At 35.7% G+C, this 15,860-nt stretch overlaps 2 protein-coding genes across 2 annotated transcripts in view; one reads left to right on the top strand and one right to left on the bottom strand.

Annotated features, from left to right (window-relative positions):
* LOC129490057 (probable C-mannosyltransferase DPY19L2) overlaps window positions 1-15,860 on the bottom strand; it is a 230,886-nt gene that overhangs the window by 200,645 nt on the left and 14,381 nt on the right. The gene's annotated exons all lie outside the window — the stretch shown is intronic.
* Window positions 4,610-12,650, top strand: LOC134731394 (septin-7-like). The gene is made up of 7 exons (XM_063609254.1): window positions 4,610-4,698; window positions 6,842-6,861; window positions 7,312-7,368; window positions 11,269-11,391; window positions 11,623-11,798; window positions 11,931-12,177; window positions 12,262-12,650. Exons 1-7 carry the CDS (start codon window positions 4,610-4,612, stop codon window positions 12,648-12,650), a joined length of 1,101 nt encoding a protein of 366 aa, XP_063465324.1.

Raw genomic sequence — 15,860 nt, 5'->3', positions numbered from 1 at the left:
GCCTCCCGCGTAGCTGGGACTACAGGCGCCTGCCACCTCGCCCGGCTAATTTTTTGTATTTTTAGTAGAGACGGGGTTTCACCGTGTTAGCCAGGATGGTCTCGATCTCCTGACCTTGTGATCCGCCCACCTCGGCCTCCCAAAGTGCTGGGATTACAGGCGTGAGCCACCGCGCCCGGCAACAGGTATTTAAAATGATGTTCAACATCACTTATCATCAGGGAAATGTAAATCAAAACCACAATGAGATACTACCTCAAACCTGTTAGGATGGCCATTATAAAACAAAACAAACAAAAATTAAAGCAGAAGTAACAAGTCTTGGCAAACATGTAGAAAAATTGCAATGCTTATGCACTGTTGGTGGGAATATAAAATAGTGCAGCCAAAGGGCACATCAGGTAGTCTACACAGAAGAGTTTGCTTCAGAGAGCAGCAATATTAGCCATAAACTAAACACTACTTTAATTCCAGCTAACAAATCTTAAAAGCAAGACCCGACAAGATCAACCTATGTTCAAGTAACTTAATTGTGTCACAGAAAAAAGCTCAAGAATATCTATAGGAATAAGAAAATATCCAGCAGATAACAAGGTAAAAGTCACAAAGCCTGGCATCAAAGTAAACATTGCCAAGCATGCAAACACTCAAGAAAACACAACCACGATATGAGGAGAAGTAACAATTAATTGAAATTGACACAGATGACAGATTAGCAGGTGGAGGCACTGAGGCAGTTAGTATAACTGTATTACACAAGGTGAAGAAGTGGTAACAGAGAGAGAACATGTTAACTAGAGACACAAAAATACTTCAAAGATCCAAAATGAACTTCCAGATGTGAAAACTACAATGACTTAAATGAGAAATACACTGGATGTGATTAACAACAGGTTAGATACTGCAGAAAAACAACTAGCAAACTCTCGAAGACACAGCAATAATAACTATCCAAAATTAAATAAAGAACAAAAATAAACATAGGCTCCATGAACCACTGAACAATTTCAAGCAGCCCAATATGCATGTAATGAGAGTCCCTAAATGAAAGTGAGGTGGGGAGGCAGAAAAATATTTGAAGAAATAATGGCCAAAATTTTTCCAAATTTGATAAAAATTGTAAACCTAAAGATCTAAGAATTTCAATTAATCCCAAATAGAAGAAACATAAAGAAAGCTATAGTAAGGCACATTATATAAACAAACTGCTCAAAATCAGTGGTAAAGAGAAAATCTTATCTCTAGCTGGGAACAGCTAGAGAAGTAACATATTATTTACAGACGAAAGCTTAGGGATGTCAACAGATTTCATAAGAAAAAAATGCAAACAAGAAGACAAGTCAAGCAGCATCTTTTAAATTCTTAAAGAAAATTGCTGTTAACCTGCAATTCTACACCCAGGAAACATACCTTTCAAAAATGAAGGCAAAATAAAGACTTCATGACCAGGTGATTTGCACTAAAGGAAATGTTAAAGGAGGTCTTTCAGACAGCAGGAACACAGTAGGTCAATCTGGCTGTACTCAAGTAAAGGGCACTGAAAATTGTAACTATGGGGTAAATATATAACGTTTTAAAATTTTTAAATACTTTTAAAAGGTAATTTACTGTTTAAATAAAAACAAAAATTTATTGAGATTTCTATATCATATGTTTAAGTAAAATGTATGACAATAACATGAAATAAATTTAAAAATGCACTTTATCAAAATATGTAGGATGCTGATAAAGCAGTGCTTTGAGAAAAGTTTATAGCACTAAACACCTGTGTTTAAAAAAAAAACAAAAACAAGAAAGGTCTCAAGTCAATGACCTTGCTTTATACCTTTAAAAAAAAACCTAGAAAAAAAGGAGAGCAAAACCCAAAGTAAGCAGAAGAAATGAGGTAATAAAGATTGAGTAGAAATCAATGAAACAGAAAACAAAAACAGTACAGCAAATCAATGAAACCAAAAGCTGGTTCCTTGAGAAAATTATTAAAATTGATATACCTCTAACCAGACTGATCAGAAAAAAAAAAATAGAACACAAACATCTAATACCAGGAATGAAAGAAGAACTATCACTACAGATACTATAGATGCATAAAAGAAAGAAAATATTATGCCTTTGTCAATAAATTTGACATCATAAATAAAATTTAAAAATTCCTTGAAAGATACAACCAAAGTTCACTCAAGAGGAAATGGATAACACAAATAGCCTTATATCTTATTAATGAAGTGGAACTTGTAGTTAAAAAACATTCCTACAAAGAAAGTCCTAGATGGTTTCACTGGTAAATTATACCAAATATTTAGGGAAGAAATCATAATGATTTTACATAAATTCTTCAGAAAACTGGAGATGAGAGAACACTTCACAACTCATTTTATGAGACCAGCATTGCCATGAAACAAAAAAAAGACAAAGATGTCATAAGAAAACTATGAACCAATTATTGTCGTGAACTTAGGTGCAAAAATTACAAACACAATTTTAGAAAGCTGTATCCAACAAAAAATAATAAAACAGCATGACCAAAGTGAGGTCTATTCAAGGAATGCAAAGATGCTATAACATTTGAAAATCAACCAATATAATGCAGCACATTAACAAAACAGAAAAGAGAAACTATATGATTATATCATATCTTCAAAATTCATTTTTGAAAAAACTCAGCAAGCTGAACAGAAGGGAACTTCTTCAACCTAATAAAGGGCTTCTCTGAAAAATCCTGTAGCTAACACTGTTACTTGAGGATGAAAGACTGAATAGTTAAACAAAACTTATATTTCAAAATGAGCCATTTAAAATAAGACATTTAAAAATACTAAAATATGTGAAAGAATGACACAAATCAAAACTAGAAAAACTGAGAAATGAGCTGACAGAAATCAAAGAATTTGAAATAAAACAATAATTTCAGACATAAAAATTAAAGTAGAAGGAACATGAGGAAATGAACATAATAATAATGCCTTAAGAGCTATAAAAGGTGAAGAGAAGAAACCTTTAGAAATAAAAAAAAAATAAGATAAAAAGTATTCAAGAGAAAGTGATACGTTTATAACGTATCAAAACTTGTAACACTTTTAACAGAAACCCTTTTGGACAGAAGTAAAACAAGTACTCAACACAAAAGATAAAAGAGACGGCCAGATGTGGTGGCTCACACCTGTGATCCCAGCACTTTGGGAGGCAGAGGAGGGCAGATCATCTGTGGTCAGGAGTTCGAGACCAGCCTGGCCAACATGGTGAAACCCCGTCTCTACTAAAAATACAAAAATTACCTGGGCGTGGTGGTGGGCGCCTGTAATCCCAGCTACTCCTACTCGGGATGCTGAGGCAAAAGAATCACTTGAACCCAGGAGCTGGAGGTTGCAGTGAGCCAAGATTGCACCACTGCACTCCAGCCTGGGCAACAAGAGCAAAACTCCGTCTCAAAAAAAAAAAAAAAAAAAAAAAAAAAAAGAAAGAAAAAAAAAGAAAAAGAAAAAAGGAAAAAGAGACGAGAATTTTACAGAGCCAACTTCACTTTCAAGTAAAAGGCGACAAAACAAACTGTGACAAACACATCAGAATTGAAGGAATTCTCTTGTAGAACAAGACTAAATAACCAAGATAACTAGGAGATAACGACATAAAGACTGGTGATAAATAAATGCATATTTGTTCACATAAAAACATGAAATAAGGTTTATAAGGCAGAAAGTACAGTATGCAATACTCTATGTTCTGACAACATAGATACAGAATTAGTTTAAAAAAAAATGGATGAAGAGGGCCAGGTGCGGTGGCTCACACCTGTAATCCCAGCACTTTGGGAGGCCGAAGTGGGTGGATCACGAGGTCAGGAGATAGAGACCAGCCTGGCTAACACGGTGAAACCCCATCTCTACTAAAAATACAAAAAATTAGCCAGGCGTGGTGGTGGGCACCTGTGGTCCCAGCTATTCGGGTGGCTGAGGCAGAAGAATGGCGTGAACCTGGGAGGCAGAGCTTGCAGTGAGCCGAGATCGCTCCACTGCACTCCAGCCTGGGTGACAGAGCGAGACTCCATCTCAAAAAAACAAAAAAAAAAATTGGGTGAAGAGAATGAAAGAAGGATATGCAAAAAATTCTTTATTTCTCATAATCATGTGCATGGTGCAGCATAGCAATTCTCATGCACACACTTTGGGAGAAGGCAAATGGATATATGATATTCTATCATCCCTAGGCTTCTTGAGACCCAAGAGAAACAAAAAAACAAATACAGGATAGAAAGAGTTAAGTAAAAACCCTGTATTCTTGAATTTGATTTAGAAATATCCATCAGAACTTGTGAGCTAGTTTACCATAAATGCACGCACACACACACACATGCACACACACATATTTTCATGGTAGATTTTTTAAGAAAGAGAGAGAGCCTGCAACCTGTAATATTTCCTAGTTCTGCCCACTAATAAGGCCTAGAAACAATGACCTACTTAGTAGCAATGAGCAACCTTGGGTCCCAGACTGCGGTCTTAAAACACCATTTCCCCAATAAAGGCAAGGAGGGTGCCTTGCAGGAATGGCTTCCTCCAGGTTTTCGGCAATACACAAGAGAAACCTGGAAAAACTTGTCATACATGACACAAGTATGCTATCAGACCACCAGTGTCATGTCAGAGAACTTAGGAGAAACCTAAAGAGGCTCCCCTGGTCAACAAAGAAACAATCTGAGAATGAGTAAAGATATTAATTTCAATTAACTTGAAATACATCAAAAATGTTTAAATCCCTATGTTCCTAATGAAACCTAAACACACACATACCCAGCCCAAAGAGCCCACATTTGGAAGATGACAGGGAGACAATTCATTATTTTTAAAACTTGCAAATAAGGAGGTAAATCAACACTTACTTTACTTTTCCTAAATGAACTTTAGATGATGAATTAGAATGTGACCACTTTGCAATCCCTATTGAATTAACAGATCCAGCATGACGCACTGATGGCTAGTACCATAAAGAGAGACATTATGTGCCTTTTAATGAAAAAACAATACTATAGACTTGCCAAAGTGATCAAGCCTGAAGCAATCCAAGTTTCAGATCCAATTTCTAATATATTAAGCTATAGCATGAGACAAAGGAACACGCTTAGCTACACCACAAGAACTCAGAAAGCAAAATCTGGACCATGAAATCCTCCACATGTTCTATGACTCCAGTTCCTCAATAAATAAATTTCATGAGGATAAAACCAGGCAGATATGCAGGAAACTTGTAGCTAAAAGAGAAACTTAAGTGATGAAACTATAAAGGAATGCCGGAAAGTTACTATCATAGCAGTCAAGACAGTCATTATTGTTTCAGGGCAGTACAAGGGAGTGCTTTGGGACAGGTCACATGGAGGGCTTCTACACTCGTTTAGAAAGTTATAATTTTGATATAATGGTAGTTTAAGAATGTTTGCCACATAATACATAAGACAGTCAGCCCTCCACATCCATGGGTTCCAACTGCTGCAGACTCAATCAACAGCAGATAGAAAATATTTGAAATAATAATAATAATACAGTTTAAAAAGTACAAATGAAAAAATATAGTATACAACTATTTGCATAGTATTTATGTTGCATTAGACGTTATAAGTAATCTAGAGATTATCTAAAGTACATAGGAAGATGTGCATAGATTATATGCAAATAACACACCATTTTACACAACAAACTTGAACATCTGCAGATTTTAGTATCCACAAGGGTTAGGGGTGTCCTGGAATCAATCCCTGCAGACACGGAGGGGAGATTGTACTTATCAGCATTAGCCAGCACTAAGTCAGCACACAAAACATTTGCTTTATGCAGTTTTATCTGTACTGTATTTCAAAATAAAAATGTTTTCATTAAAAGAGGTAGATGAGCACACTATTAGGAGTCCTCTACTCTGTGATGGTGAAATAGTTTGACAAAATGTTGGAAAGAAAGAGCATTTTTGGGGGGGAGAGAAAGAGGAGGGATTAATTACTATGAGGGGAAAAGGATATGGAAAGCAAAAATGTTAAAACATAAGGGCAATCCTAAAAGATTAAATCACTGCACCATACATGGAAAAGTGCTATATTTTGGCATTACTGTAGTTGGTATCATTTCTGATCAGTGTGGAGATGGGAGGTAGAGGAGAATATTCTAGGTTCTGGCTTATAGATACCAGAAATATGACAACAATGTAATAGAACTGATTTACTAAACCACCCTTCCAAACACACATCCAAATGAGTGTCATTCCATGTAGTTCCTGTGAGGAGACTACACACTTATTCTAATTATCTTGCCATTGCTCAAAGTAGTTTGGAACTACACTTTCTAAACTGCCTTCAGAAATAATTTAGTTATAGGTGCAAAATAATTGGTCTTATGACTTTATTGTCACACCATCGTTTGAGCAAGATCTGTATTACCCAGCCCAATCACACAAAATATTCACAAAATTTTGGTCATTTCCAAAAATCAAATCCACTCTTGAAAGGCAAAGATTTGCGACCAGTGAAGACATTCTGAAGAATGTGCCATAGTCTGTGAAGGAAACTCTGAAGAGTTCCAAAAATGTTTTGGGCAATGGCAGTGTCACTGCAATGAGTACTTAACCTCCTCAAGTGACTTAGGAGAAAAGAAGTCATTTTTATCATAAAATGGGATATGTTTAAAGTAAGTCTTATTACTTGATAATTTTTAAATATTTACTTGGGCACTGTCTTAAAAAGAAACACTTCATACTGTAATATTTTTCAAGGATAAGACAGAGAAAAAGGTTTGCTTGGGAAGAACTGTGTCATGTTGAACGATAATCAGGAAAGGGCCTATTTATTCTCTTATACCTGTTTTAGACAGGAAAACATGCCATTTGGTAAGTTAAAAAAACCCAACTTTATGAACTAAACACCCACATCATTAATAAAGACGAAAAATAATAAGAAGTACATTAAATTTCCAAACATCAAAATGAAACTAAGGATAATTGAAATCTGAAAAAAAGGGAAAAAAATACATTTTATGGTTATTACATATATTGGCATAATGCATACTTTGTAGGTATATAGCCATTTCTAATGCAAATTTATTTGCATAAGGATGAATGATTCTTGGCCAAATGATAATAGAATTTCAAGTCACTGCTAGATTCTAAGTATTAAAATTCAAGACTATAAACTCTATCTGGCAGAATTTAACTTTTTCTCCATCTGCTACTTGGAACAATGAAAAATAAGTCTATGATTTCTATTGTTTTAACAATGGAGTAATATAACAAGAAAGACTTAGTTATAAATACCAGTTTTACTAATCGTATTTTTGTTAGACTTCAGGACTTCTATTATTTATGAAGCTTTACTAACTTTTTATGGTTTTAAGGAAGGTATGTTTGGGACCTAAGCCAAAAACAAAATTGCAAGAATATAAAATTTCAGTTAGAGTGTCATATTCAGGCAAAATGCTAAAAATCTCATGTCTGAAAAAGAAAAGGCAGTTTTAAAAGTAGTAATAATAATAAATAAAACATAAACATAAAAGTTTTAGAGCGTAAAACACATCTACAGTCTAGTTGAAAGTATAATCTGTTATAATATGACATCTATAATATACATTTCCAGTTTTCCTTCTGGGTATCACCAATACCATATGTATTAAATATTACCAAAAAGGAGGTAGCCTATAAAACAGAATCACTTCTATTTTATAAACTCTGAGAACCTATCTTAATATTTGACTTATATATATTAAAAATGTTACCATGTTCATACAAATGATCTTCCAAAATTTGCTTGGTTTAATGTATCCCACAACATACATGGGAAATAATGATGCTATCTGAAATAATATAAAAAAGCAAAAGTGAAAAAAGCATAGAAAACTAACACTTTACTATTCACAGGCAAAGTAAATATAAGAGGAGGGCTACAGTTCTAATGATGGTAAGCAAAGGAATTTGAACCAATCTTCCCACTAAGAACTAGAATGGCTAGGAAAAATATAAAGATATAAATAAACATATTTTTAAAATATGTACAAAAGCCACAGATTATTAACAAAGCAAATGAGGAATTAAAAAGATAGATGGCAATCTATACCAATGAGCATGATATTTTGGGCCACTTTTCTCCCAGAGGTATCTGCCAATTTCAACAGAGGCAGATGCCTGCCAGCTGAGAGGCAGTTGGGAGACCAACAAGCTGAGCAGATTCAGCAGTCAGAGTGCACCAAGAAGGGTGCTTTAGTTTGGAGTTTCAAAAGGCCATACTATAATAGTGAACCAGAAATCAAGCAGCCCTCAGAAAGACTGAAACCCATCTACAGATCATCTCAATCTGATTGCATGAAGGTGGTTCAAGATTTATTAGTGCTTTTTACATGCCTCTCCAATTTTTCATTTATAATATCCAGCACCAAATCAAAAATAACCCAGCATAGATAGAGATAAGACACTATCACTAACACAATAGAAATAGATCCACAAAAGATTTAGATCAGGGATTAGCACATTTGATATACAAAAGGCCAGATAATAAATATGTTAGGCTTTGTTGGTCACATACAGTCTCTTGTATATTCTTTTTCTATTTTTGTTCTATAACTCTTTAAATATATAAAAACGATTCTTAGCTTGGAGATCACTCAAACACTTGTCTGGCATAATCAGATATGTCTTTAGTTTTGCTTCAAATGTTCAAGGAAATAACTGATAGGACTGAAAATTCCAGGAGAGCACAGAAGTCATAAAAAAAAATTGGGCCAGGCATGGTGGCTTATGCCTATGATCCCAGCATTTTAGGAGGCCAAGATGGGAGGACTGCTTGAGCCCAGGAGTTCAAGAGCAGCCTGGGCAAGATGGTGATACCTCACCTCTAAAAAAATTAAAAAATTAGCCAGGTGTGGTGGCACGATGAACTAATTTTAGCCTTAATCTATGAAAAACACAATTAAGAATAAATCTTAAAGTAATCCCAGAAAATAACAAAAAACATTGAATTATCCCTCTGTAAGCATGAAATGCACACATACAAATAAAACTATATACATTAGTAAAGAAAATAAAAGCCTAGTATATATCCAGAGAATGGCTAGAAAATCATTACAGCAATATCAAACTTACTCAATAGCTTCTTCTTCTTCTTCCTTTTTTTTTTTTTTTGAAACTGAGTCTCGCCGTCACCCAGGCTGGAGTGCAGTGGTGCGATCTCGGTTCACTGCAACCTCCACCTCCCCCCGGGTTCAAGCAACTCTCTGCCTCAGTCTCCCGAGTAGCTGAGATTACAGGTGCCCGCCACCATGCCCGGCTAATTTTTTTGTATTTTTAGTAAAGACAGAGTTTCACCATCTTGGCCAGGCTGGTCTTGAACTCCTGACCTCGTGATCCACCTGCCTCAGCCTCCCAAAGTCCAAGAATTACAGGTGTGAGCCATCGTGCCCGGCCCCAAAGAGCTTCTTAGTTTCATCAGTACCACTGGATTAATAAATTTGCTTGCAATGAAGTGATGCTCATTAAAAATCTATTCTACTCTGTTGGCATGTGCAAATAATGAAAACCATAGAAATAATGTCTGTGTTATAACCTGAAAGGGGCCGACTATCATGAAGTAAAAGAGAGGGAATACTTTAAACATGCAGCACCAATTGAGCTGGGGTTATAATTTCATTCTTTGTAGGCTATTGGCAGCATGAGACCTCTTGGCAGAATTTTTCACTTCCAATATAGAATATTATTATTATCATCAGTACTTGCTATGCAGGAAGGAGCTCTGATGGAAAATCTTAGTATCATGAAATTTCATCAAAATTCTCCATTTACTTTTTGCTTCCCCAATTCAGTTTCTTGGTACTAGTTACGTAGTTGCTTTGGAAACAGGATATGGGCTCAGCTCTCTTAAGCAATGATGAGCTTTATGATTAAAGCTCGCAGAAATGATGCCAGGTAAAATTCTGCTCCACAGATAAAACAGCCAACATTTAGCTGGATTAGAAGCAGAATGTCCTGCTGTGAAGAGTAGGATTGGCCCTTAGCATGCTATGTAGCTTGGCACTCAGAATGATTCCTAGGACAAAAGGAAAATCTATAGGTAGATATACACAGATATTATCTCAAACACCAAAAATAACATTTGTGAATAAAAATAATAGAAAAACTCTTTCACATGTCGAGCCTTAAAATCTGTCAAACTAACCAATACAGTAAAATAATGTGGAATTATATTATTTCATAAAAATCATACCTTTAAGTAAACTTTATTCCCTACTTTGAAAATCTTTTAGGGCATAAATGTAACCATATTTAAAAATTTCTATGGAAACAACCAGGTACATCTTGCATTCAACCTAATTAATATAAATTAATTAAGGAATATAAACCAAAGGAATATAAATCATTCTATTACAAAGACACATGCACCCATGTGTTCACTGCAGCACTATTCACAATAGCAAAGACATAGAATTAACCCAAATGCCCATCAGTGATAGACTGGATAAAGAAAATGTGGTACATATACACCATGGAATACTACACAGCCATAAAAAGGAACGAGATCAGGTCCTTTGCAGGGACATGGATGGAGCTGGAGGCCACTATCCTCAGCAACAGGAACAGAAAACCAAACACCACATGTTCTCACTTGTAAGTGGTTGCTGAACAATGAGAATACACGGACACAGGGAGAGGAACAACACACTGGGGCCTGTCAAGGGATGGGGTGGGGAGAGCATTAGGAAAAACAGCTAATGCATGCTGGGCTTAATACCTAGGTGATGGGTTGATAGGTGCAAAAACCACCATGGCATACATTTACCTACGTAACAAAGCTGTACATCCCACACATGTACCCCAGAATTTAAAATAAAAATAAAAATTAATTTAAAAAATCATCTTACCAGTGTAAAAAGTATAAACTGAGCAAACTGCCAGGGAAGCATAAAAGCAACATTGGAAAGACAGAGTGCAATGAAGGGCCTTCTATCATTGCTCGAGGTCCTTAATAGAGAGAATTGATACCAATAAGTTTCACCCTAAAAACAGTCTGTCACTGAAAAGAAAGACTAATTGCAAAATGATAAAATCTAAATTATTCCATTACCTTTACTATAATACAACAAAATATAGTTAACTTTTTAAAGTATACTAAAAAGAAATTGAAATACTTCCTGCCTTGCATGAAGCAATCAAAATTAGTTTGAAAAATAACATTGTAATTTACCATTAAATATTTTAAATACAAAAGCTCATTTTTCTCTACATATGCATGACATAAGAAATTTAATATTCCAGCAAGGAGGTCAGAAAATAGGACACGGCGCTGCCCCTGCACACCTCAACATGCTTCTCCTGTATGTGTAGCAACAACTTTTATATACTACCACTTTTCTGTTTCAAAAAACATTGAAGAGAAATGTAAGTGCTGACAAAGTAATAAGTTAACAACTGTGGGAAAAAGTTAAGGAAAAAGGAATCTTAAAAAATTAAAAAGTCATTCTAGAATTCAGCTGAAGCATGTGGAAGTTTAAATTGTCCATTCTGCATTACTGAGATGTACTGGGAACCAATACCTTTTACCATAGAGAATTACAGTAACTTTTAGATATGAAAAAAGAAACACAAACATTTTACATAAATAATAAAAAGCTACACGAGGAGCTTTAGACTTCCTGGACTGCGGGGCCGCGGGCAGCAAGGGCCAGACTCGGCGTGAGCAGGCTCTGCGCGCCAACCGGCCGGCGCCTGGCAGGCACGATCGCATGGTGGCGCAGAAGCTCCTCAGTGGCCAGCGCCCGCTGCAGCCCCGGCCGCGTACTCGCCTCGCCTGAGCCTGGGCTCTGGCTCTTACCGAATCCACTGGTCTTTCTTGAAGAAATCTGTAGGCAGAACTTTGTGCTCCATTTTTATCTAGGGAAGGAACGGGAAGAGAAGAGTGTGGTCTCCTAGAAATCTAGCACTGGAGAAACGTGGAACAATCCAAAGTTTTAATCAAAGAAGGTGGTGTTCAGTTGCTGGTCACAATAGTTGATACCCCAGGATTTGGAGATGCAGTGGATAATAGTAATTGCTGGCAGCCTGTTATCGATTACATTGATAGTAAATTTGAGGACTACCTAAATGCAGAATCGCGAGTGAACAGACGTCAGATGCCTGATAACAGGGTACAGTGTTGTTTATACTTCATTGCTCCTATAGGACATGGACCATTACATAACTGAAGACTCCCACCTTCAGGCAGGATTGGGTAGTACATGTTTGTAACTACTTGGCATTGCCTTTTGTTGAGACTTAAACCATTGGATACTGAGTTTATAAAACATTTGCATGAAAAAGTGAATATCATCCCACTTATTGCCAAAGCAGACACACTCACACCAGAGGAATGCCAACAGTTTACAAAACAGATAATGAAAGAAATCCAAGAACATAGAATTAAAATATATGAATTTCCAGAAACAGATGATGAAGAAAATTATCTTGTTAAAAAGATAAAGCTCCAGCAGCACCATGAGCAAATGAAAAAGAATTTGGAAGCACAGCACAAAGAATTAGAGAAAAAACGTCCACAGTTTGAGGACGAGAAAGCAAACTGGGAAGCTCAACAACATATTTTAGAACAACAGAACTCTTTGAGAACCTTGGAAAAGAACAAGAAGAAAGGAAAGATCTTTTAAACTCTCCATTGACCACCAGTTACGTATTAGTTGCTAATATGCCAGCTTGGACGTCAGTGTTTGTTGGATCCGTTTAACCAATTTGCACCAGTTTTATCCATAATGATGGATTTAACAGCATGAAAAAAATTATTTTTGTTGTTGTTCTTGATGGAGATTAAGATGCCTTGAATTGTCTAGGGTGTTGTGTACTTAGAAACTAACAGCTCTAAGTACCTTTCCTAAATTTTCTTTCTCTTTTTTTATTAAACAGGTATCTTCAATTTAATGCAAGAGAACATTTTACTGTTGTACAATCATGTTCTGGTGGTTTGATAGTTTACAGGAGATTCCAAAATAAAAGGACTCTGAAAGGTTTTCACTGAGGATAAACTGCCATAATATGCAAACTGTGCTTCTCTATGATGATTATAATACAAAGGTTCCATTCAATGCAGCATATACAATAATGTAATTTAGTGTAACACAGTTGACCCTATTTTTTGACACTTCCATTGTTTAAAAATACACATGAAAAAAAACCCTATATGCTTACAGTGCACCTAGAGCTTTTTTTATAACAACCTCTTTTTGTTTGTTTGTTTTGGATTCTTTATATATTATTCTCATTTAGTGCCCTTTCAGCCAGAATCTTATTACTGCTTCATTTTTGTAATAGCATTTAGATACTTTCCATATATTGACCCTGCTAAAATAGAATATAGCATCTTTCATATGGTAGGAACCAAAATGGAAACTTTCCTTTAACTGCCTTTTTACACTTTATGGTAAGTAGCTGGGGGAAAAAAAGCATTTATAGATCATTTCTAGGCAAAATTGTGAAGCTAATGACCAACCTGTTTCTACATATATGCAGTCTCTTTGTTTTACTAGAAATGGGAATCATGCCCTCTTGAAGAGAAAAAAGTCACCATTCTGCATTTAGCTGTATTCATATATTGCATTTCTGTAATTTTTGTTTGTATTGTAAAAAATTCACATAATAAACCATGTTGTGATGTAAAAAAATAAAGTCAAAAGATAACAGATGCTGGTGAGGTTGTGGAGAAAAGGGGATGCTTAAACACTGCTGGTGGGAACATAAACTAGTTGAAACACTGTGGAAAGCAGTTTGGAAATTTCTCAAAGAACTTAAAACTGAACTACCATTCGACCCAGCAATCCCATTACTGGGTATATACCCAAAGAAATATAAATTAGCCTACCATAAAGACACATACACATGTATGTTCACTGCAGCACTATTCACAATAGCAAAGACATGGAATCAACCTAAATGCCATCAATGGTGGAATGGATAAAGAAAATGTGGTACATATACCACATGAATATTACGCAGCCATTATAAAGAACACGATAATGTCCTTTGCAACAACATGGAAGGAGCTAGAGGCCAGTATGCTAAGTGAATTAATGCAGGAATAGAAAACTAAATACTGCACGTTCTCACTCATAAGCAGAGCTAAACACTAAGTACACATGGACACAAAGAAGGGAACAACAGACACTGGGGCCTACTTGAGGGTGAAGGGTATGAGGAAGGTGAAGACTCAATAACTGCCTATTGAGTACTATGCTTATTACCTGGGTAACAAAATACTCTATACACCAAACCCCCACTGCATGCAATTTACCTATACAGCAAACCCACACATGTATTCCGTGAACCTAAAATGGAAGTTGGAAGAAGAAAAAGTGTCAGCAGAAAAATAGAAGACATAAAGTCAAAATATTCAGAACTCAAAAATAAAATGATCAAAATAAAAAACCTTAATGGATGGTACCAGAGAAGAATGGCAGAGATAGAAGAAAATAACCAGTAAACTAGAAGACAGAACAATAGAAATGACTCAATCTGAGCAAAAGAGAAAAAACAGATGCTAACAGAATAAAAAAACAAAAACAAAACAGCCCTAGGGTGCTGTGGAACTTTAACAAAGGATCCTACATTCATGTCACTGGAGTCTTGGAAGGAGATGGGAAAGAGGCAGGGCTGAAAAAGAATTCAAGGAAATAATTACTGAGGCTGGTCCCGGTGGCTCACGCCTGTAATCCCAGCAGTTTGCGTGGCCAGGGCAGGCAGATTGCTTGAGCCCAGGAGTTTGAGACCAGCCTAGGCAACACAGTGAAACCCCATGTCTACAAAAAATTCAAAAAAATTAGCCAGGTATGGTTGTTGCCCATCTCAGGAGGCTGAGGTGGGCAGATCCCTTGATTCCAGGAGTCAGAAGTTGCAGTGAGCTGAGAATGCACCACTGCATTCCAGCCTGGGCGAGAGTCAGATCCTGTCTCAAAATAAATAAATAAATAAACAAATAAGAAAGAAAGAAAAAGAAATAATGACTGGACTTCCCATATATGGCAAAAGATATAAACCTAAATATTCAAGGAGCTGAGCAAATCTCAAACAGAAAAAAACTAAACAAATCCACACTAAAACACAACATACTTTAGAAAACGTTTGAAATTTGAACACTATACTTTGATACACTTTTGAAGACTAAATTAAAAAAAATACTGAAAACAACAAGAGAGAAACAAAACCTTGCCTAAAGGAGAAAAAGAATTGAACTAACAGTGGATTTCTCATCAGAAAATATGGAGGGCCAGAACAAAATGGCACAACACTTGCCGAATGCTGAAAGAAAGGAACTATCGACCCAGAATCCTATGTCCAGCAAAAATATCCTTCAGTAATGAAAAGAAACTGCATTCTCTGAGTTAAGAAAAACTAAAAAAAAAGAAAATGCAGCCAGCAGAAGTTTTAGAATAGACATCTATTCTAAAAGTGTAGCTAAAGAAAATTCCCTAAAGTGAAATGAAATGATAAAAAGAAGGAATGTTAGAACATCAAAGAGGAAGAAATAAAAAACATGGATGAAATAAAACAGGCTTTCACTTTCTTCCTGAGTTTATAAAATGTGTGGAAAACTTGAGTTTAAAATAAGTTTGATGATTAAAACATACAGTACAATGACAGCAGCAACAGATTGTAATAAATTGTGTTAATATAATCACTAGAACCACTAAAAAAAGCTTTGTAAAGCGATATATTTAAAAAACTAGATAAATCAAAATATAACTCTAAACAATGTTCAAATAAAATATTCTGCCACAAGAAGGTTAAAAAAAAGAAAACACAAATTGAAAACCTAGAACAGAAACCACAAAATAAAATTGCAGACTTAAACTCTAACATATTAATAACTA

This window comes from Symphalangus syndactylus, chromosome 9 (assembly GCF_028878055.3).
Source record: "Symphalangus syndactylus isolate Jambi chromosome 9, NHGRI_mSymSyn1-v2.1_pri, whole genome shotgun sequence".
Taxonomy (NCBI): Eukaryota; Metazoa; Chordata; class Mammalia; order Primates; family Hylobatidae; genus Symphalangus; species Symphalangus syndactylus.
This window is presented reverse-complemented; position numbering and strand designations above follow the sequence as displayed.